This window comes from Chelonoidis abingdonii, chromosome 8, assembly GCF_003597395.2.
Source record: "Chelonoidis abingdonii isolate Lonesome George chromosome 8, CheloAbing_2.0, whole genome shotgun sequence".
NCBI classification, from domain to species: Eukaryota; Metazoa; Chordata; order Testudines; family Testudinidae; genus Chelonoidis; species Chelonoidis abingdonii.
Window position 1 is genome coordinate 65817817 of NC_133776.1, and position 14342 is coordinate 65832158.

Consider the following 14342-nt stretch of genomic DNA (forward strand, 5'->3'; position numbering starts at 1 on the left):
TTTTTTGCCTTTTTTTTCTCTTTAAGAAAGGAGCAAGAAGAAGCTGTTAACCCTTGCCCTGCTGGGAAGGAGAAGGCCCTCCTCCACCCCTTGCACTAAACAGGGGGGAGCTAGGACCCTGCGTGAGACCTCTGAGCATCTCTCTTCCTCTTCCCTGCCAGTCTCCCTCTCACTCGCTCTGTTCCTCTCCTGCCAAGGAGTAGGATAAGAAATGCCCAACTTTGACCCTTCTTTCCAAAAGGATCAGAAAGAAAGGATTAAAAGCCAGAGGGAAGGTGGGCGAGTTTGGGAGGGGTGGGGAGAGAAGCACAGAAGGAAGAAATAGAGAGAGAGAGGCAGAGAAAAGGAGGGGGACAGAGAGAAGAGGATTTCAGTATTCTAGGCTGCAATAGCAACCGGTGGGGCTTGTGCTGTGCGCGCACACAAGCTCTCACTGCACCTGTCTGCTGGGCACAGGCACAGCTGGTGAGCTGGGAGAAAGGAGAAGAGGGGAAACCCTTCCATAAAGAGATTGGACATTGGGAATTCAACAATAAAACCACAGAGGCAGTGCCCAAGCGGGCAGGAATGGAAGAAAAGCCCCTAAACTTGCTGGAGGACAAGGAGACACAAAGGCACCAGGCTTGGCTTTCCTCCTCCTTCTGAACTTGGATACTCCTGGGTGGGTTTCCCCCGCTACCGCCACCTTTAGTTTTTTGTTTGGTTGCTCCAAGTGTTTTCTTTGCTGGTCCCCAGAGACTCCAGCTGCAGCACACCTGGACCGAGCTGGCCATCCTTTGGGGCAGACTGGGGAAGGAGAGAGGGGAGCCCCTGGGACCCCCTGCAAACTGGATAGGAAGGAATCTGTCAAACTGCAGTCACGCCAGCCCGAGCTGCCTCTCTTTATGTGGACACTGCGCTTCCCTGGGATCGCATGGCTCGTGCGTTTAAGATGTCTGGGAAAGTTTTCCTGATGTACCTGACAATCTATCCCGCCCTACAGATAAGGTGAGAACCCTGCTTTCTCCTAATATACCTACCCCAACCCCAAAGAGATGCTGGGATTGACAGCAACCCCCTCACCCTCTCCTTGGCATCCATGCGCCTGCCTGCTCCTAATGAGCCCAGCAGTATTTTGTAGGCTGTCTTGCTTGTCTGGTCCAAGCTCGGACTCTTCTGCCTTCATTTCGCATGCCAGGTGGGGCTGGAGTCATGAAAAGGAAAGAAGCCTTATGGGACCGTTGGGGCTGAGCCCCAGTTCTGCTCCCTGGAGAGAAGGGACTAAACATAGTACGAAGAAGCAGATAGGTGCTTGGAGTGATGAGCAATTAACCTGGGATGCTCCCTGCCCCTATACATCTGTCAAGGGAGCCAGGACCCCTGTGTTCTCTTTGTGCCCTGTCACCTGCTGGGTGACCTTGGACAAGTCCCTTCTCCTCTCAGCACCTCACTGCTCTCCCCTGTAGAATGGGGCATGAAAGCTCGCAGAGACGCTGCCTGTCTTTATTAACAGCTGTTCTCCACTTTGGGAGGCTCAGGTGAAAGGCACCAAGTATTGTTTTGCATGTGGAATAGTGCGTCTCCCTTGCTCAGTTCAAGAGTTGGATGAGAGGGCCTGGAATTGCAGTGGGGAGGGAAGAGATGGTCCCAGAGGTGGCTCTGTCAAACAAGGGTTAGCATTAATCTCCACATGGTGGGCTTTCTCATCTGTTTTCTGGCATTGGCTTCCAGCCATGGTGGAAATTGCCTCTCTGGCCAGACGTGTCGTTTTAGGCTCCCCCATCCATCCCCAAACCCACATGCTGTGCCCGCTCTGCCCATTTGCCATTACCATTCCCTCAGCACCATGCCATGTGTGCCTCCATGAACCTGCCACTGCTCTGAACCCCAAGTAAGCAGAGAACTCCCACCCTGGTTCCAACAACCTTCCCTCAATCCCCTGCAGCCGAGAGGGATGATTTCTGAAGAAAAGGCCATTGCCTTGGTCCCATATTTAGTGCAGAGGACTGGGAGTCAGGAGATCTGGGCTAGGGTAACAAAATGGCAGATGAAATTCAGTGCTGATGAATGCAAAGTAATGCATATCGGAAAATATAATCCTAACTATACATACAAAATGATGGGGTCTAAATTAGCAGTTATCACTCAAGAAAGAGATCTTGGATTCAGGGTGGATAGTTCTCTGAAAACATCCGCTCAGTGCCACACCAGTTGAAAAAGCTAACAGAATAGGAACCATGAGGAAAGGGATAGAAAATAAAACAGAAAAGATCATAATGCCTTTATATAAATCCATGGAATTCCCACACATTGAGTACTGCATGCAGTTCTAGTCACCCCATCTCCAGAAAGATACATTAGAATTGAAAAAGTTACAGAAAAAGGCAACAAAAATTCTTAGGAGTCTGGACAGCTTCCGTACAAGGAGAGATTTAAAAGATTGGGACTGTTCAGCTTAGAAAAGTGACAACTGAGGGAGATCTGATAGAGGTCTATAAAACCATGAATGGTGCAGAGAAAGTGAATAAGGAAGTGTTATTTACCCCTTCACACAATACAAGAACCAGGGGGTCATCCAATGAAATTTAATGGGCAGCAGGTTTAACCCAATGCACTGTCAACCTGTGGAACTTGTTGCCAGGGGATGCTGTGAAAGCCAGAAGTATAAATTCATGGAGGATAGGCCTATCAATGGCTATTAGCCAAGATGGTCAGGGACACAACCCCATAATCTGGGTGTCCCTAAATCTTTGACTGCCAGAAGCTGGGCAACAGAGGATGGATCACTCTGTAAATTGCCCCAATCTATTCCTTTCCTCTGAAGTACCTGGCACTGGCCTTTGTTCTGTCAGAAGACAGGGTGCTGAGCTACATAGACCATGGGTCTGACCGAGTGTGACTGTTCTTATGTTCCGGTCCCAGCTCGACTGACTCACTATGTGACCTTGGACAAGTCACTTCTCTTTGTGCATCAGTTTCCACACCTATGAAATGGGGATAATAATGATACTTTCATCTCACAGCATAGCACCTTGAGAGCCTTAGACAAACGACACTGCAGTGCACAAGCACAGCACAGACACAGATTTACCAGTGCAGTCAGTATTGTTACATTTTCTTTTTTGTCTTAATTTCCTCTTTCTTTCTCTTCTGGTTTGTTCTGGAATCCAATTGATGCTTCTAGCTACTGGCCAGACTCCTCAGCTGGTGTAAATCCCTTTGACTTCAAAGGACTCTTTCCATGCAGAGAGAGAAAAACGTTTGCCTTAGATTCTTTATGTACCCTTGTAACTCAAATCTCCTGCAGATGTGTCTCATCTCTGGCTGTGAGTGCCAGCCGTTCCCACTGACTGCAATCGGAAGGGGGGGAATGCTCTGCCCCTCGTAGGACCCAGCCACTAATGCACATGGGCCAAGGAGGCTGTGCATTTCTGCCTGCTCTTTTTCAGTGGATCAGAGTCCACTTCCAGGAGGGCACAGTTTGCCAGTGTGGCAGGAGGGAGCATATGTATCCGGCATGCAAGGAGGCTGACAATGATCAGAAAGCAGCCGAGGTATCACAGGATGGGCACCCCATGGTTGCAGAACAGAGCCAGGAAGGAGGGAGGGAGCATTCATCTCTCACAAACTCTACAGGTTGGCAGGTCCCTATTGTTTCCCGGGCCCTTGATGCCCATTTCAATGGGACGCTCCAGTGGCATTTTGTGGGGCGATTAGGACTCTGTCCCAAAGCCACCAGCTTGTAAAGCTTTTCTGTAAAAAGCGCTGAAAGCCCCAAGCAAGCGTGTTCACTTTTTTACTATTCCTAACCCTGCTGGTGAGCTTAACGGCCAGATCAGGAAAAGAACATGTTGTCAGCAGATCATTACCCCCCAGGCTCGGGGGAAGAGGGATTTTACTGGCTGAAGCTAATTGGCAGAATAAGCCGACGTAAAGCCGATCAAATCCCATTACAAATGCAGTCTGGAGCGGGGAGCATGAATCCTGATACCAGTATGCTGGTGTGCCAATCCTCCGGAATGCGAAAGCCGGGAACGTGAACCCCAGTGCATATGCACTAATGTGTGGATCTTCATGAACCCCAGTGCAATTGTATTAATGTGCAGGTCCTAGTGAACTCTGTGGCTGGTGACATGAATGCTGGTTCTATTGCACTATTAGATGGATCCTTCTGGTTTATGAGGCTGGGGATATGAACCCTGGCACTGCTAGTGTGTCCTGCTGTGCTGTCTAATGTGCACATCACCACAGTATCTGAGTGCAAAGGCTGAGAGTGAAATTCCTTGCACTAGTGTATTAGTTTGTGGATCTTCCTGTACTCTGAGGCTGAGAATGTGGATCCTGGTGGAAGTGCTCTGCTTTATGGCCTGGGCATCTCCAATGACAAATTCGCTCACTGAACACTACAGTTGGAGGTTGGAAGGTTGCAGGGTTATTTGGAGGTTTTAATTCCATGTACTCACATCTCTAAGGAGGAAGCCCCACCCAATCAACTGTCCCATCTCTCCCTCCCCCAGGCAGCTGTGTCTCCACAAAAGTGCCTCTCCCATCCCTCAAAGAGAATTGGGGTTCTCCAGTGAGCCCTGTCCCACTCCCGAACAGCTCTAAGCATGGAGTTTGTGGAGCAGGAGCGGATGGCTGCTGGGGGGTGGGAAGAGAGTGAGGTCCACCAGCTTCCCAGCCCATATTTGCTGGATTTTCACAGCTATGGCTTGTGATGTGTGACTCTGTCACACTTAGCGCCTGGGGCTCAATCTAAGTGGGGCTGAGCCTGGATGTGACCAGTTAGTAGAGCTCAAACTGATTCATGCCATCTCTCTGCCCAACATAAGCTGCAACAACGAGTCCTCTGGCACCAGCTGGATCCTTTGTGTTCCGCTAACTCCGCACTTCCCCGACCATCCACCCAGCAAAGAGGAAGAGGCGTCTTACGTATCATGATTTCTTAGGGCAGATCCCCAGCAGTGTGAATGGGCACAGCTCCTGCCACTGAAGGCAACGCAGCTACGCCACATGACACCAGCTGAGGACCTGTTTAGTTTAGTATGGTGGAGCTTTGACCTCTGGGACAATAAGGCCTCTGCAGTTGGGCCCTTAGGCACCGGAGGCAATAAATGTGCAGTGGGCTGAGTCACGGATTCCCCTTTGGGATGCTGCAGGTTGGAGCCCATCCCAAGCCAGATCAGGACCTGAACTTACCCAAAGTGCTGAGCTGGGTGAATCCAGGGGGCTGTGCTGGGCCCATCTTTAGGGGAGATCCATGTCGGTAGCAGTTAAGGAGCTTCTGCTTCTCCTAAAGGGCTGGTTAGGTTTTGTGTTATCTGAGATGCCCACCCACGATGCCACCTCAGAGAATGTGCCTCTGGGTGAGCTCCCCTTCTCTGAGGGATTCCCCACTGCCAGCATGTCAGAGCCTACCAAGAGGTCACCCAGATACATTCCAGACCCTGCTCTGCCTGCTCCTTTAATATGGGGGTGAGGCATGTAGTTGTGGCAGGGGTTTCTAGATCCCTGCCAAAGGGCTGCCCACCCCGGGATAACATCATGCACAGGGTCCTGATTCAAGGTATCCCCTCTGGGTTGGGCTCACACTGGCCAGACTGCTTATTTCCTCGTCTCTACCCATATCTGAATGTACAGAGACTTTTATCCTACCTAGCACAGATACTCAGTGGCACTGTTACATGTGGCAGGAAGGAGAACTCGGTGCATTACATGGGAAGCCTCCTGCAGCTGGATCCCTCAAGAGGTAAAGATGCAATAGTGTGGGATAATGATCACCTATGGACACCTAGGGTATGTCCACACTGCAGTGTAAGCCCAGGGTATGAACTCAGGCTCAAGCCTCACCCCCTTTTGTCTACACTCAAATCACAGTAACCTGGGACTCTGACCTAACACCCTACAAGGGTGAAGCGTCCAAGCCTAAGTCAAGCCAGGAACTCTGGTGCAAGCCCTACTGCTTTCCAGGGTAGATGCAGCCCCACTGGACTTGTATTCTGAGAGCCTGCCAAAAGTATCCCACAACCCCATGGGCTGACTTCCTTTCCCCTCTGGACAGTCCAGATTTCTCACACTGCACCATGAAGAAAGGGCTAGAGCAGCCACATTTTGGGAGGGCGCTAGGAAGTCTGGGATATGGGTGGTTGGCAGGGCTGGCTCCAAGCACCAGCTTAGCAAGCAGGTGCTTGGGGCGGCCACTCTGGTGTGGGGCAGTATGTTCAAGTATTCGGCAGCTATTTGGCGGAGGGTGCCTCGCTCCTGCTCAGAGCGAAGGACCTCCCGCTGAATTGCCGCAGATCACAATCGCGGCTTTTTTTTGGTTTAGGTTTGTTTGTTTGTTTTTCAGCTGCTTGGGGCGACAAAACCCCTGGAGCCGGCCCTGGTGGTTGGGTTCAGGCCTACATGGTGCAATGTAGACCCAGGGTTCAACAGTTCCCGACCTGGGGTTACAAATAAGTGCAGATGCTCAAGCCCCAGGATAACAAACCCAGGGACTGCAACTTGACTTTTACTAACCCTGGGCTTACACTTAGAGAGAGCTGAGTGAAGAACAGCTTTTTCCACTTATTTCATTTGATTTTGGAGCAAACAAAACACTTCATGCAACCTGAAAAAGAGTATTTTTGGTTTTTGTTTTTGTGTTTTCATTTTGTTTCATTTGTGGGTGGGGTTTTTTTTAACCCATTTGTTTGCTTGCTTGCTTCCTTGCTTGTTTAAATGACTGACTAATTTTCTAAATGAAAAGTAGAAACAAAACATTTTGACTTTTGGGTAGGAAAAATCTTTGATTTTTTGGCCAGAACTATTTGCTGAATTTGACCCAAATTCACAACCCAAAACTGCATTTTGTGACGAATAAACAATTTGTCTGAGAAAGTTTGCCCAGCTGTGCACCTGGAGTTTAGATTTGAAAGTAAGAAGAACTGGCCATAAAAGCACATGAAAGGGACTGGTCAGCTCTGGGGATTGAGACTGTTACACCTTCCCGTTGACAGCTTAAATCCTGTGACAGTTGTTCAGTACCAGATATCTACAGCACCAGGCTGCTTCCCGGTGGACAGGTGTCCACATCACAAAAATATCCTCATTTGTATCTGATGTTAAGTTCTAATTGCAGCAGCACTGTTTGGCCAATGAGTATATAATTATCCCAGGGTTGGGGCACACTGGCTGTCAGGGTGCGGGGAAGCTTGCTCTGTCACTTCCCAGGATAAAAACAATACAGAGCACCTATCCAGTGCTATGAATTCATAGCTCTCAAGACACTTCATAAAGATGTGGAAGTAACATCATCCATCTTTTGCGAGTGGGGAAACTGGGGCACGGGGGTTGGTTAAATGACTGTGGCAGAGATAGGAACAGAACGCAGGTCTCCTGACTCCCAGTCACCTCTTTGCTGGACTGCACCACATGGCATAACTGCTAGGGCTAGAATTTTTGGATAGGCGCAGCTCCTCTAACTGAAGTCAGATTTGAAGAAGAGAGCAGTTCACTGGGGGCTGAGCCCTTGAAAATCTAGCCCTGAGTTCTTTGGATTAGCTGGCCCCCCAGGCTGAAATAGAGGCTGTGATTGTTCAGCAGCTATCAGTCCCCTTTCCTGTGCCCATCATCCTCAACACAGCAAGCGGCTACTTGAGAAAAGCAACACTCGGAATCACAGACACAAAGCAAATAACACTGCGTTCTTGTCCAATAATGTCACGCGTTGCCCAAGGAGGGGATGTCTGGCTCCATCCATAAACAAGAGTGCATCTGATCACTGTCACACATGCCGCACGGCTCGGTCGCAGGACAGGGAGCGATTGTGTCACTCACAGTGTTTGCCATAATGGGGGGGTGGGGGTGGGTTCCTTGCCAGGTGTCTGACAGCCCCGCCTAGCTCCTTGCTGAGCTCTGACTGCTTCACTCTGCTCACCCGCTTCTCAGTTGCGTTGCCATGCTGAGAGGTGAGTGGTTTGACATTTCGACGAGCTGATGTGAGGAGCCGGGATCCAGCTTTCCCCTGCGTCTGCAGGAGACATATGGGGACTGGATTGTACTTGTCACAAGTTGCCAGTCAGAATTGCTTGGGCACAAGGAGGCATATCCTCCAGTCCCGGGAACAGCCACTGCATGTGCTTGATTGCTAAATATTAGCTATGTGACATTTCCATTGGCAGCTGTGCGTGTGTCTCAGTGCACAGATATGGCCTTCTATTTCCCTGTTTGCTCTGTCTTTGCGGTAGCTTTTGGGCATCAGTTAGTACATCTTCCCAGCCTGAATTGGGATGGGGGGACTGGGAAACAGGGAGCCGGGAAGGACTAATATGCACACACACACCTTCCTTCCAGATATTTTTGTTACAACCTAGCAATGGTGTGTAGCAACAGAAAAGGACCATTTCACCTGGAACTGAACTAAATCCTCCCTATGGATCTAATAACAAGATGCTTTAGCCCTTAACGGGGGATAAGGCCAGGTCTGTACTTGAAAAGGGTTGCTGGAATAGCTATGCTGGAAAACCTTAGTGTAGCTCCAGTTTATACCGGCAAAAATGTGCTTTTGCTGCAGTAGCTTATAGCAGTCCAGGGAGCAAAATAAGTGTACTGGAAAAAGCTCTTTTACATTGATATAACTGAGCCTTCTCTAGGGCTTTTGCCATATGGAAATGCCACGCAAAAACCCCTCTAAATCACACAAGAAGCCCCACTCTCCTAATAGACATTACTGTGCCAGCCTGAAAGTAGAGTAATCCATCCTGACATAGCATATAGGGGCTCTGGTGGTGGCATCTGGTATTGAGTTTGATGGCTCTGCTACTGCCTTGCTGTTGTGGGACTCAGGCTTTAGATCAGGTGTAGCAGTGTGTTGTTTTTCAAGTCAGAGGTCCTGGGTCAATCCCTGCATGTGACCTGTTCAGGGCTCCTTTACAAGAGGGTCAAAAGAACATTAAGATGAGAGCTAGATGTTACTCTGGTTTCTGCTGGTATAATTCCTCTCCTGAAGGGCTTGCTGTGAACCACCACCACACAAAGTATAGGTGGCAGTAAATGGAGAGGCATAATGCCAGGGTGAGCTACTCTCAATTGAGTTATTCCACCCTGAGCTAGGCCAGGCTAGTGGAAGAAAGTGGGTAATTTGCTCCAGCCTGCACTGGCGGAGCTGCCTCTGGCCCAAGACCTTTAGTAGGTGGCTCATTGCCAGCTGGTGATCCCTTCTTTCCTACTGCAACAATCTCTACTCTTCCTGTTGAGCATGTTAAAAGGCAAACAGCAGTGTAATATACAATCTAGTCCAGGGGTCAGCAACCTTTCAGAAGTGGTGTGCGGAGTCTTCATTTATCCACTCTGATTTAAGGTTTCACGTGGCATTAATACGTTTTTAGAAGGTCTCTTTCTATGTCTATAATATATAACTAAACTATTGTTGTATGTAAAGTAAATAAGGTTTTTAAAATATTTAAGAAGCTTCATTTAAAATTAAATTAAAATGCAGAGCCCCCCGGATCAGTGGCCAGGACCTGGGCAGTGTGAGTGCCACTGAAAATCAGCTCACGTGCCACCTTCGGCACACGTGCCATAGGTTGCCTACCCCTGACCTAGTCCAATCACTGCCTCCTCTTGGATAGCAAACTTGCACATGACTCCTTTCCCATAATCAAAAGGGATAATGAGCAATCAGGCAGGAAGTGATGACACAATGTGTAAATATCTAAAACATAGAGGCAGGCAGACAGATAAATGGGTCCAATCCTCTGATAACAGAAACTCCTCCACCTCTGAACACACAGGAAAGGCAGAGAGCTTCAGATAGGTCATGGAACAAGTTTTATATGGGTTTTAACTTTAGGAATCCCTGATTAACTAACTGCAACTTTGGAAAGGAATAGTGTTTCCATTCAAGCCTTCTGCCAGTCTTTGGGCTTGGCTACACTGGAGAGTTGCAGCGCTGGTGAAAGGGTTACAGCGCTGCAACTCACTCTGTGTACACACTTACAAAGCCCAGCCAGCACTGCAACTCCCTGGCTGCAGCGCTGGCTGTACATCTGGTCTGAGTGGGGGGTAAAGCGATTCAGCGCGGGTGGATGCAGCGCTGGCTCATCAGGTGTGGACCACCAAAACAGGCGCTGTTTATTGCCCCAGGGTATTAAGAGGTATCCCAGCATTCCTTGTCTACAACAAACCAAGAGAATTGGCTGAGATGGGCTTCTTAAAAAAAACAAACACAGCTGCTCTTTGCCTCCAGCGAGCGAGCAAGAGCCGTGGCAGGGAAATTGCTTTGGAATGTTTCACAGCTGTTTGTTTGATGGGGAGAGGGGAGTCCATGTTGAGCCAGAATCTGCTTATGTGGTCTGAAAGGCTATTTAGGAGTGCATAATTTGCATTTAGTGAATAAGAGAGGGGTGGGGGAAGGGTCAAAAATTTTAAATGATGGAACTTTTAAAATGACTGTGTGTATTCTCCCAGTCCTTAGAACTTGCAGAGCACGGGGGGGGGGGGGGGGGAGTCCGTCAGAAGAAGGCTGCTTATCTGGTCTGAAGCCTTTTTTTGCATTTAAGAGTGATTGAGAGAGGGGTGGGGGAAATGGCCACAATTTGCAAGGCAGGAGCTGTCAGCCTCCAAAAATCCACTTCCTCTGTCTCCCCCAGCACTCCCCTGTCACACTCCCATTCCCACACCACCACCCCCCTCTTTTGAAAGAGCACGTTGCAAGCCACTTGAAAACGCTGGGATAAGCTGCCCCACATGCAACCACTCCCAAAGCGCTGCAAATTGCTGCAAAAATGTGGCTTACACTGCATCGCTGGTAGCTGTCAGTGTGGCCACACTGCAGCGCTGTTCCTACACAGCTGTACGACCACAGCTGTAACTCCCACCGCTGCACATTTCCAAGTGTAGCCAAGCCCTTTGCCTCTTTGCGTATTAAAAGGAGGTCTGCATTCCCAGGCCCTGCTTCCCTGTCAGCGTTGCAGGGCTGCCGCTGGGATGTATCAGCGCAATGGCAGCTCCCGTGGAGAAGCCCTCTCCAGCACTGGGGAGAATGATAGCTGACATGCACAGCTAGGAGACATTCTTAAAAGTCATAGCAAATGTAGATGTGGAATTGCTCTGTAGTAATTGATCGGTACTGTGATATACTGATGGAATGAATAGTGTGGTCAATATAACTATTGAAGGTTATTGGAACTTCCTGGATGACTGTATTGATCTGACTGAGTAGGAAGCTGTGGGAAAAGCGAACAGGAAAGCAACCCAGGAGTTCCTGGTAAAGGCAGCCTAGCACAAACTTGAAAGAGAGTGGGACAAACTGTTAGTGTCAAGGAAGAGGCAAACTTGTCTTGCCAAGCCTGGAAGTGAACAGCTTTTCAACGGAACTTTCCCTGAAACAGGGAGAAATGGTTGGTGAGTTAAGGGACCAGACTATGACAATCAGTCTTGGAGATTATGGGGTTTCTCTGGGAATCTGAGACCTGCCAGGATCCCCGCATGAAATATGATAGGACACCTGGTACCCTAGACATGCATACAGTCTGTTTTATTCCCTTAAGACCTCTTGTCTCTTAAATGCTTTTGTTCTGAGTAAATAAGGCTTAGCTTTGAGAAGGCTGTTTGGTCAGTGTAATAACCACGGTCAGGACTGTTGTGGGAAACAGAGCCTATATCACGTAGGTAATCTCAGTTAGTACCAGGGGGCTGCCACTCGGGGCCTGTTCTGAGAGCAAGTGAGTCATGTGGTTCCACCTGGGGCCAGGGGATGGCTTGAGGCCCAAGATCTGGTAGTGGAGGGACTTGATGAGACAGGAGGAGTCTGAGGTGCAGTTCTTCTTGTGACTAGGACACCATATTCTCATTGAGGGCAGGAGTGTGCTTTGCTAGGCACAGGCCGGCTGTAGGGGTACAAATATGCAACATGGCTCCTGAGGGAGCTCCAGGAGGGTGCAGGGAGCTTCACCTCCATGGATAGCCAGCTCCCCTGAGTAGTTCAAAGAAAGGAATGCAGCTCTCCTGACCCTAGTAGCAAGGAGAGCTCCTGGCCCTCTCTCCTTGAGCCCTTATAAATGCCTCAAGCTGACCTTGGAGTGGGGAAAAGAAAAAGGGCAATGGTAGGAAATCCAACTCCCCTTCCCACTCCAGTTTGCTCTACCCATTGCTCCAGGACATAGTGACAATGCTGGGCAAGTGTCTGAGGTAGACCCTGGAGATCCTTAGAAACTCCCAAGGGTGGGTGTATTCCTCTGAGGCGCAGTCCTGCTCTATCCCTGTGATGGTGGGTAGCCTTGGGGCCATGGGGTCAGCTTGCTCATTCTTTGCCCATTTATTCCAGGACAGAAAGCATGGAGGAGTATGACTACGATTACCTCAGTGTCAATAAAACCTGGGTCCTGACCCCCAAGGCGCAGGAGACAGATGCCACACAAATCCTCAACTCACTGCTGAAGAACTACGACAACAAACTGAGACCTGACATCGGCAGTAAGTGCCCCCTCCAAGCCTCAGCTTGTTCTTGGTCCCCAGGCCCGTTGGTGTGTGAGGAGGGAGTAAGTTCTTAATGGTTGCTTCCAGGAAATGCTCGGTTTGTTCCAGACCTTGTGAGCTTCTTCACAGCAGTGCCCTGTCAGCACCAGCTAGGGGGGAATCCAGTGCTGTGAGCTTCTTCCCAGCAGTGTCCACCAGTACCAGCAAAGAGGACTCCAGCAATGTGAGGTCTTCCCTGCAGTCCCCATTCTGTAACAGAAATAGCCTCAAGCTATTCTAGAACCCCCAGCACTATGCACCCATGTTCCAGGTCTAGAGCTGATAGTTCTCTTGCGGTCTCCCAGCCCCCAATTCAGGGGCTTTCAGCTTATGCCTGCCTGTTCCCCCCTTACTCCCATGTTCCTCCCTGTATGCCCCTGCCCCTGGCTCATCCACATCCTTTTCACTCTCTTTCCAGTCAAGCCCACATTCATCGATGTGGATATCTATGTGAACAGCATCGGGCCAGTCTCCGTCATCCAGATGGTGAGTGTTAAAGGCTACTAGGGCCAAGGGAGATTGAGTGAGAACAGGGAATTTGGGATCTCAACTGAGCTCCCCACCCCGGAAATGGCTCCAAATCATTACCATCCCTGTACCATGTGTCACAGCCTAGGTGGCACTTCTACAGAGGGATCCAGATTTCCTTCTCCTTTCCTGGAGGAGAGATGCCAGGAGCACAGCTGATTGCTACTGGAGACAGGCAAGGCTGGGACTTGGAAATCTTTGCCTGCCGGGTTCTGGTTTTGCACGCCAAAAAGAAGGCTGCTTTGGATCCAGGTCTGATGAGGTGTTCACCCCCCCACACACACACACATACACATACACACCAGCCTTGAAGGGGTTAAGGTGGCTCAGATGAGGGCCAAGTAACCTTATAAACTGCACCTGGAGGAGAGGCAGGGCTGCTGAGGTCTAAGGGATGATGAAGCCCAGCAGGGCAGGAGCAGGCTGGGCTTGTATAATGCCAGAAAGTTGAGAGCAGAAGGGGGCTGCAGGGAAGGTGCTGGCAGTCACTCTCTGGGCACAGAGTGGTGGGTAGAAGGAGATGCAGCAACGAGCACAAGCCCTGGAATCCGGTCCCTGATGGAAGTGGTTTACCCAGAGGAATTGTGGGGAAGAAAGCCTATGCAAGGAAGAAGCCAAAGAAAGAGCAGTGAGGTTGAGAATGTGCAGACCTTGACTGCCACTGATAGAGTCCCTAGGCTGGAACCTGGAGTAGCAGGTGGGCCCAGGTTCCCGTACCAGCCACTGGAGAAGTGGCACAGACTGGGAATTGAGATGGTGCATGGGCAGATTGTCTGGTGGAATTGTCTGGCAACCCTGGAAGGGGAAAATAACACAGTGACCTGGCCGGAGGGCTGAGTCAAGAAGAGAGAGCATCCCAAGTCCTGGAGAGTGAGAGGGACCGTGGAGCAAGTGAGTTACAGAAGGGGTGTCTGGACTGAACAAGAGCTGATCCCCAGATGCAGTGATGAGTGAACCCCATTACACCAGGTCCCCCTTCTCCAAATGCCCCAGGTGCCTGTGCTTTGGATAAATGATCCTGCACCACCAAGTGACAGAAGATGTTCTGACAGTGATGGATGCTGTTGCCTTCCCGATCTTTGATGCATGAACAGGCATCTTTGTGTGACAGCTTCCCCCAGCCCGGCGGGAAGGAAGGAGATTGCTCTCATTCTCAGGCAACCTTCATACTAGTGAACTGTACTGCTGCTGGGATGACAGTGTGTCACGATGAGATGTTAGGCTGTGTGAGAGAGAGCAGTGTAATTCACAGGGAGATAGGAGCATACCCCCTGGGGATAGTTGCTATGGTAATGGAATCACAGTGTGAAATATGGGTGCATGAGCTTGTAGGTTGC

General features: G+C 49.8%; 1 protein-coding gene across 1 annotated transcript in view; it reads left to right on the forward strand.

Annotated features, from left to right (window-relative positions):
• Positions 1-200: 200 nt before the first annotated feature.
• LOC116820021 (gamma-aminobutyric acid receptor subunit gamma-4) overlaps positions 201-14342 on the forward strand; it is a 79464-nt gene continuing 65322 nt past the window's right edge. The window contains exons 1-3 of the mRNA XM_032772201.2: positions 201-987; positions 12287-12435; positions 12896-12963. Of these exons, the coding sequence (XP_032628092.1) occupies positions 914-987; positions 12287-12435; positions 12896-12963 (291 nt within the window). The 5' untranslated portion in view covers positions 201-913. The remainder of the gene's footprint in view (positions 988-12286; positions 12436-12895; positions 12964-14342) is intronic.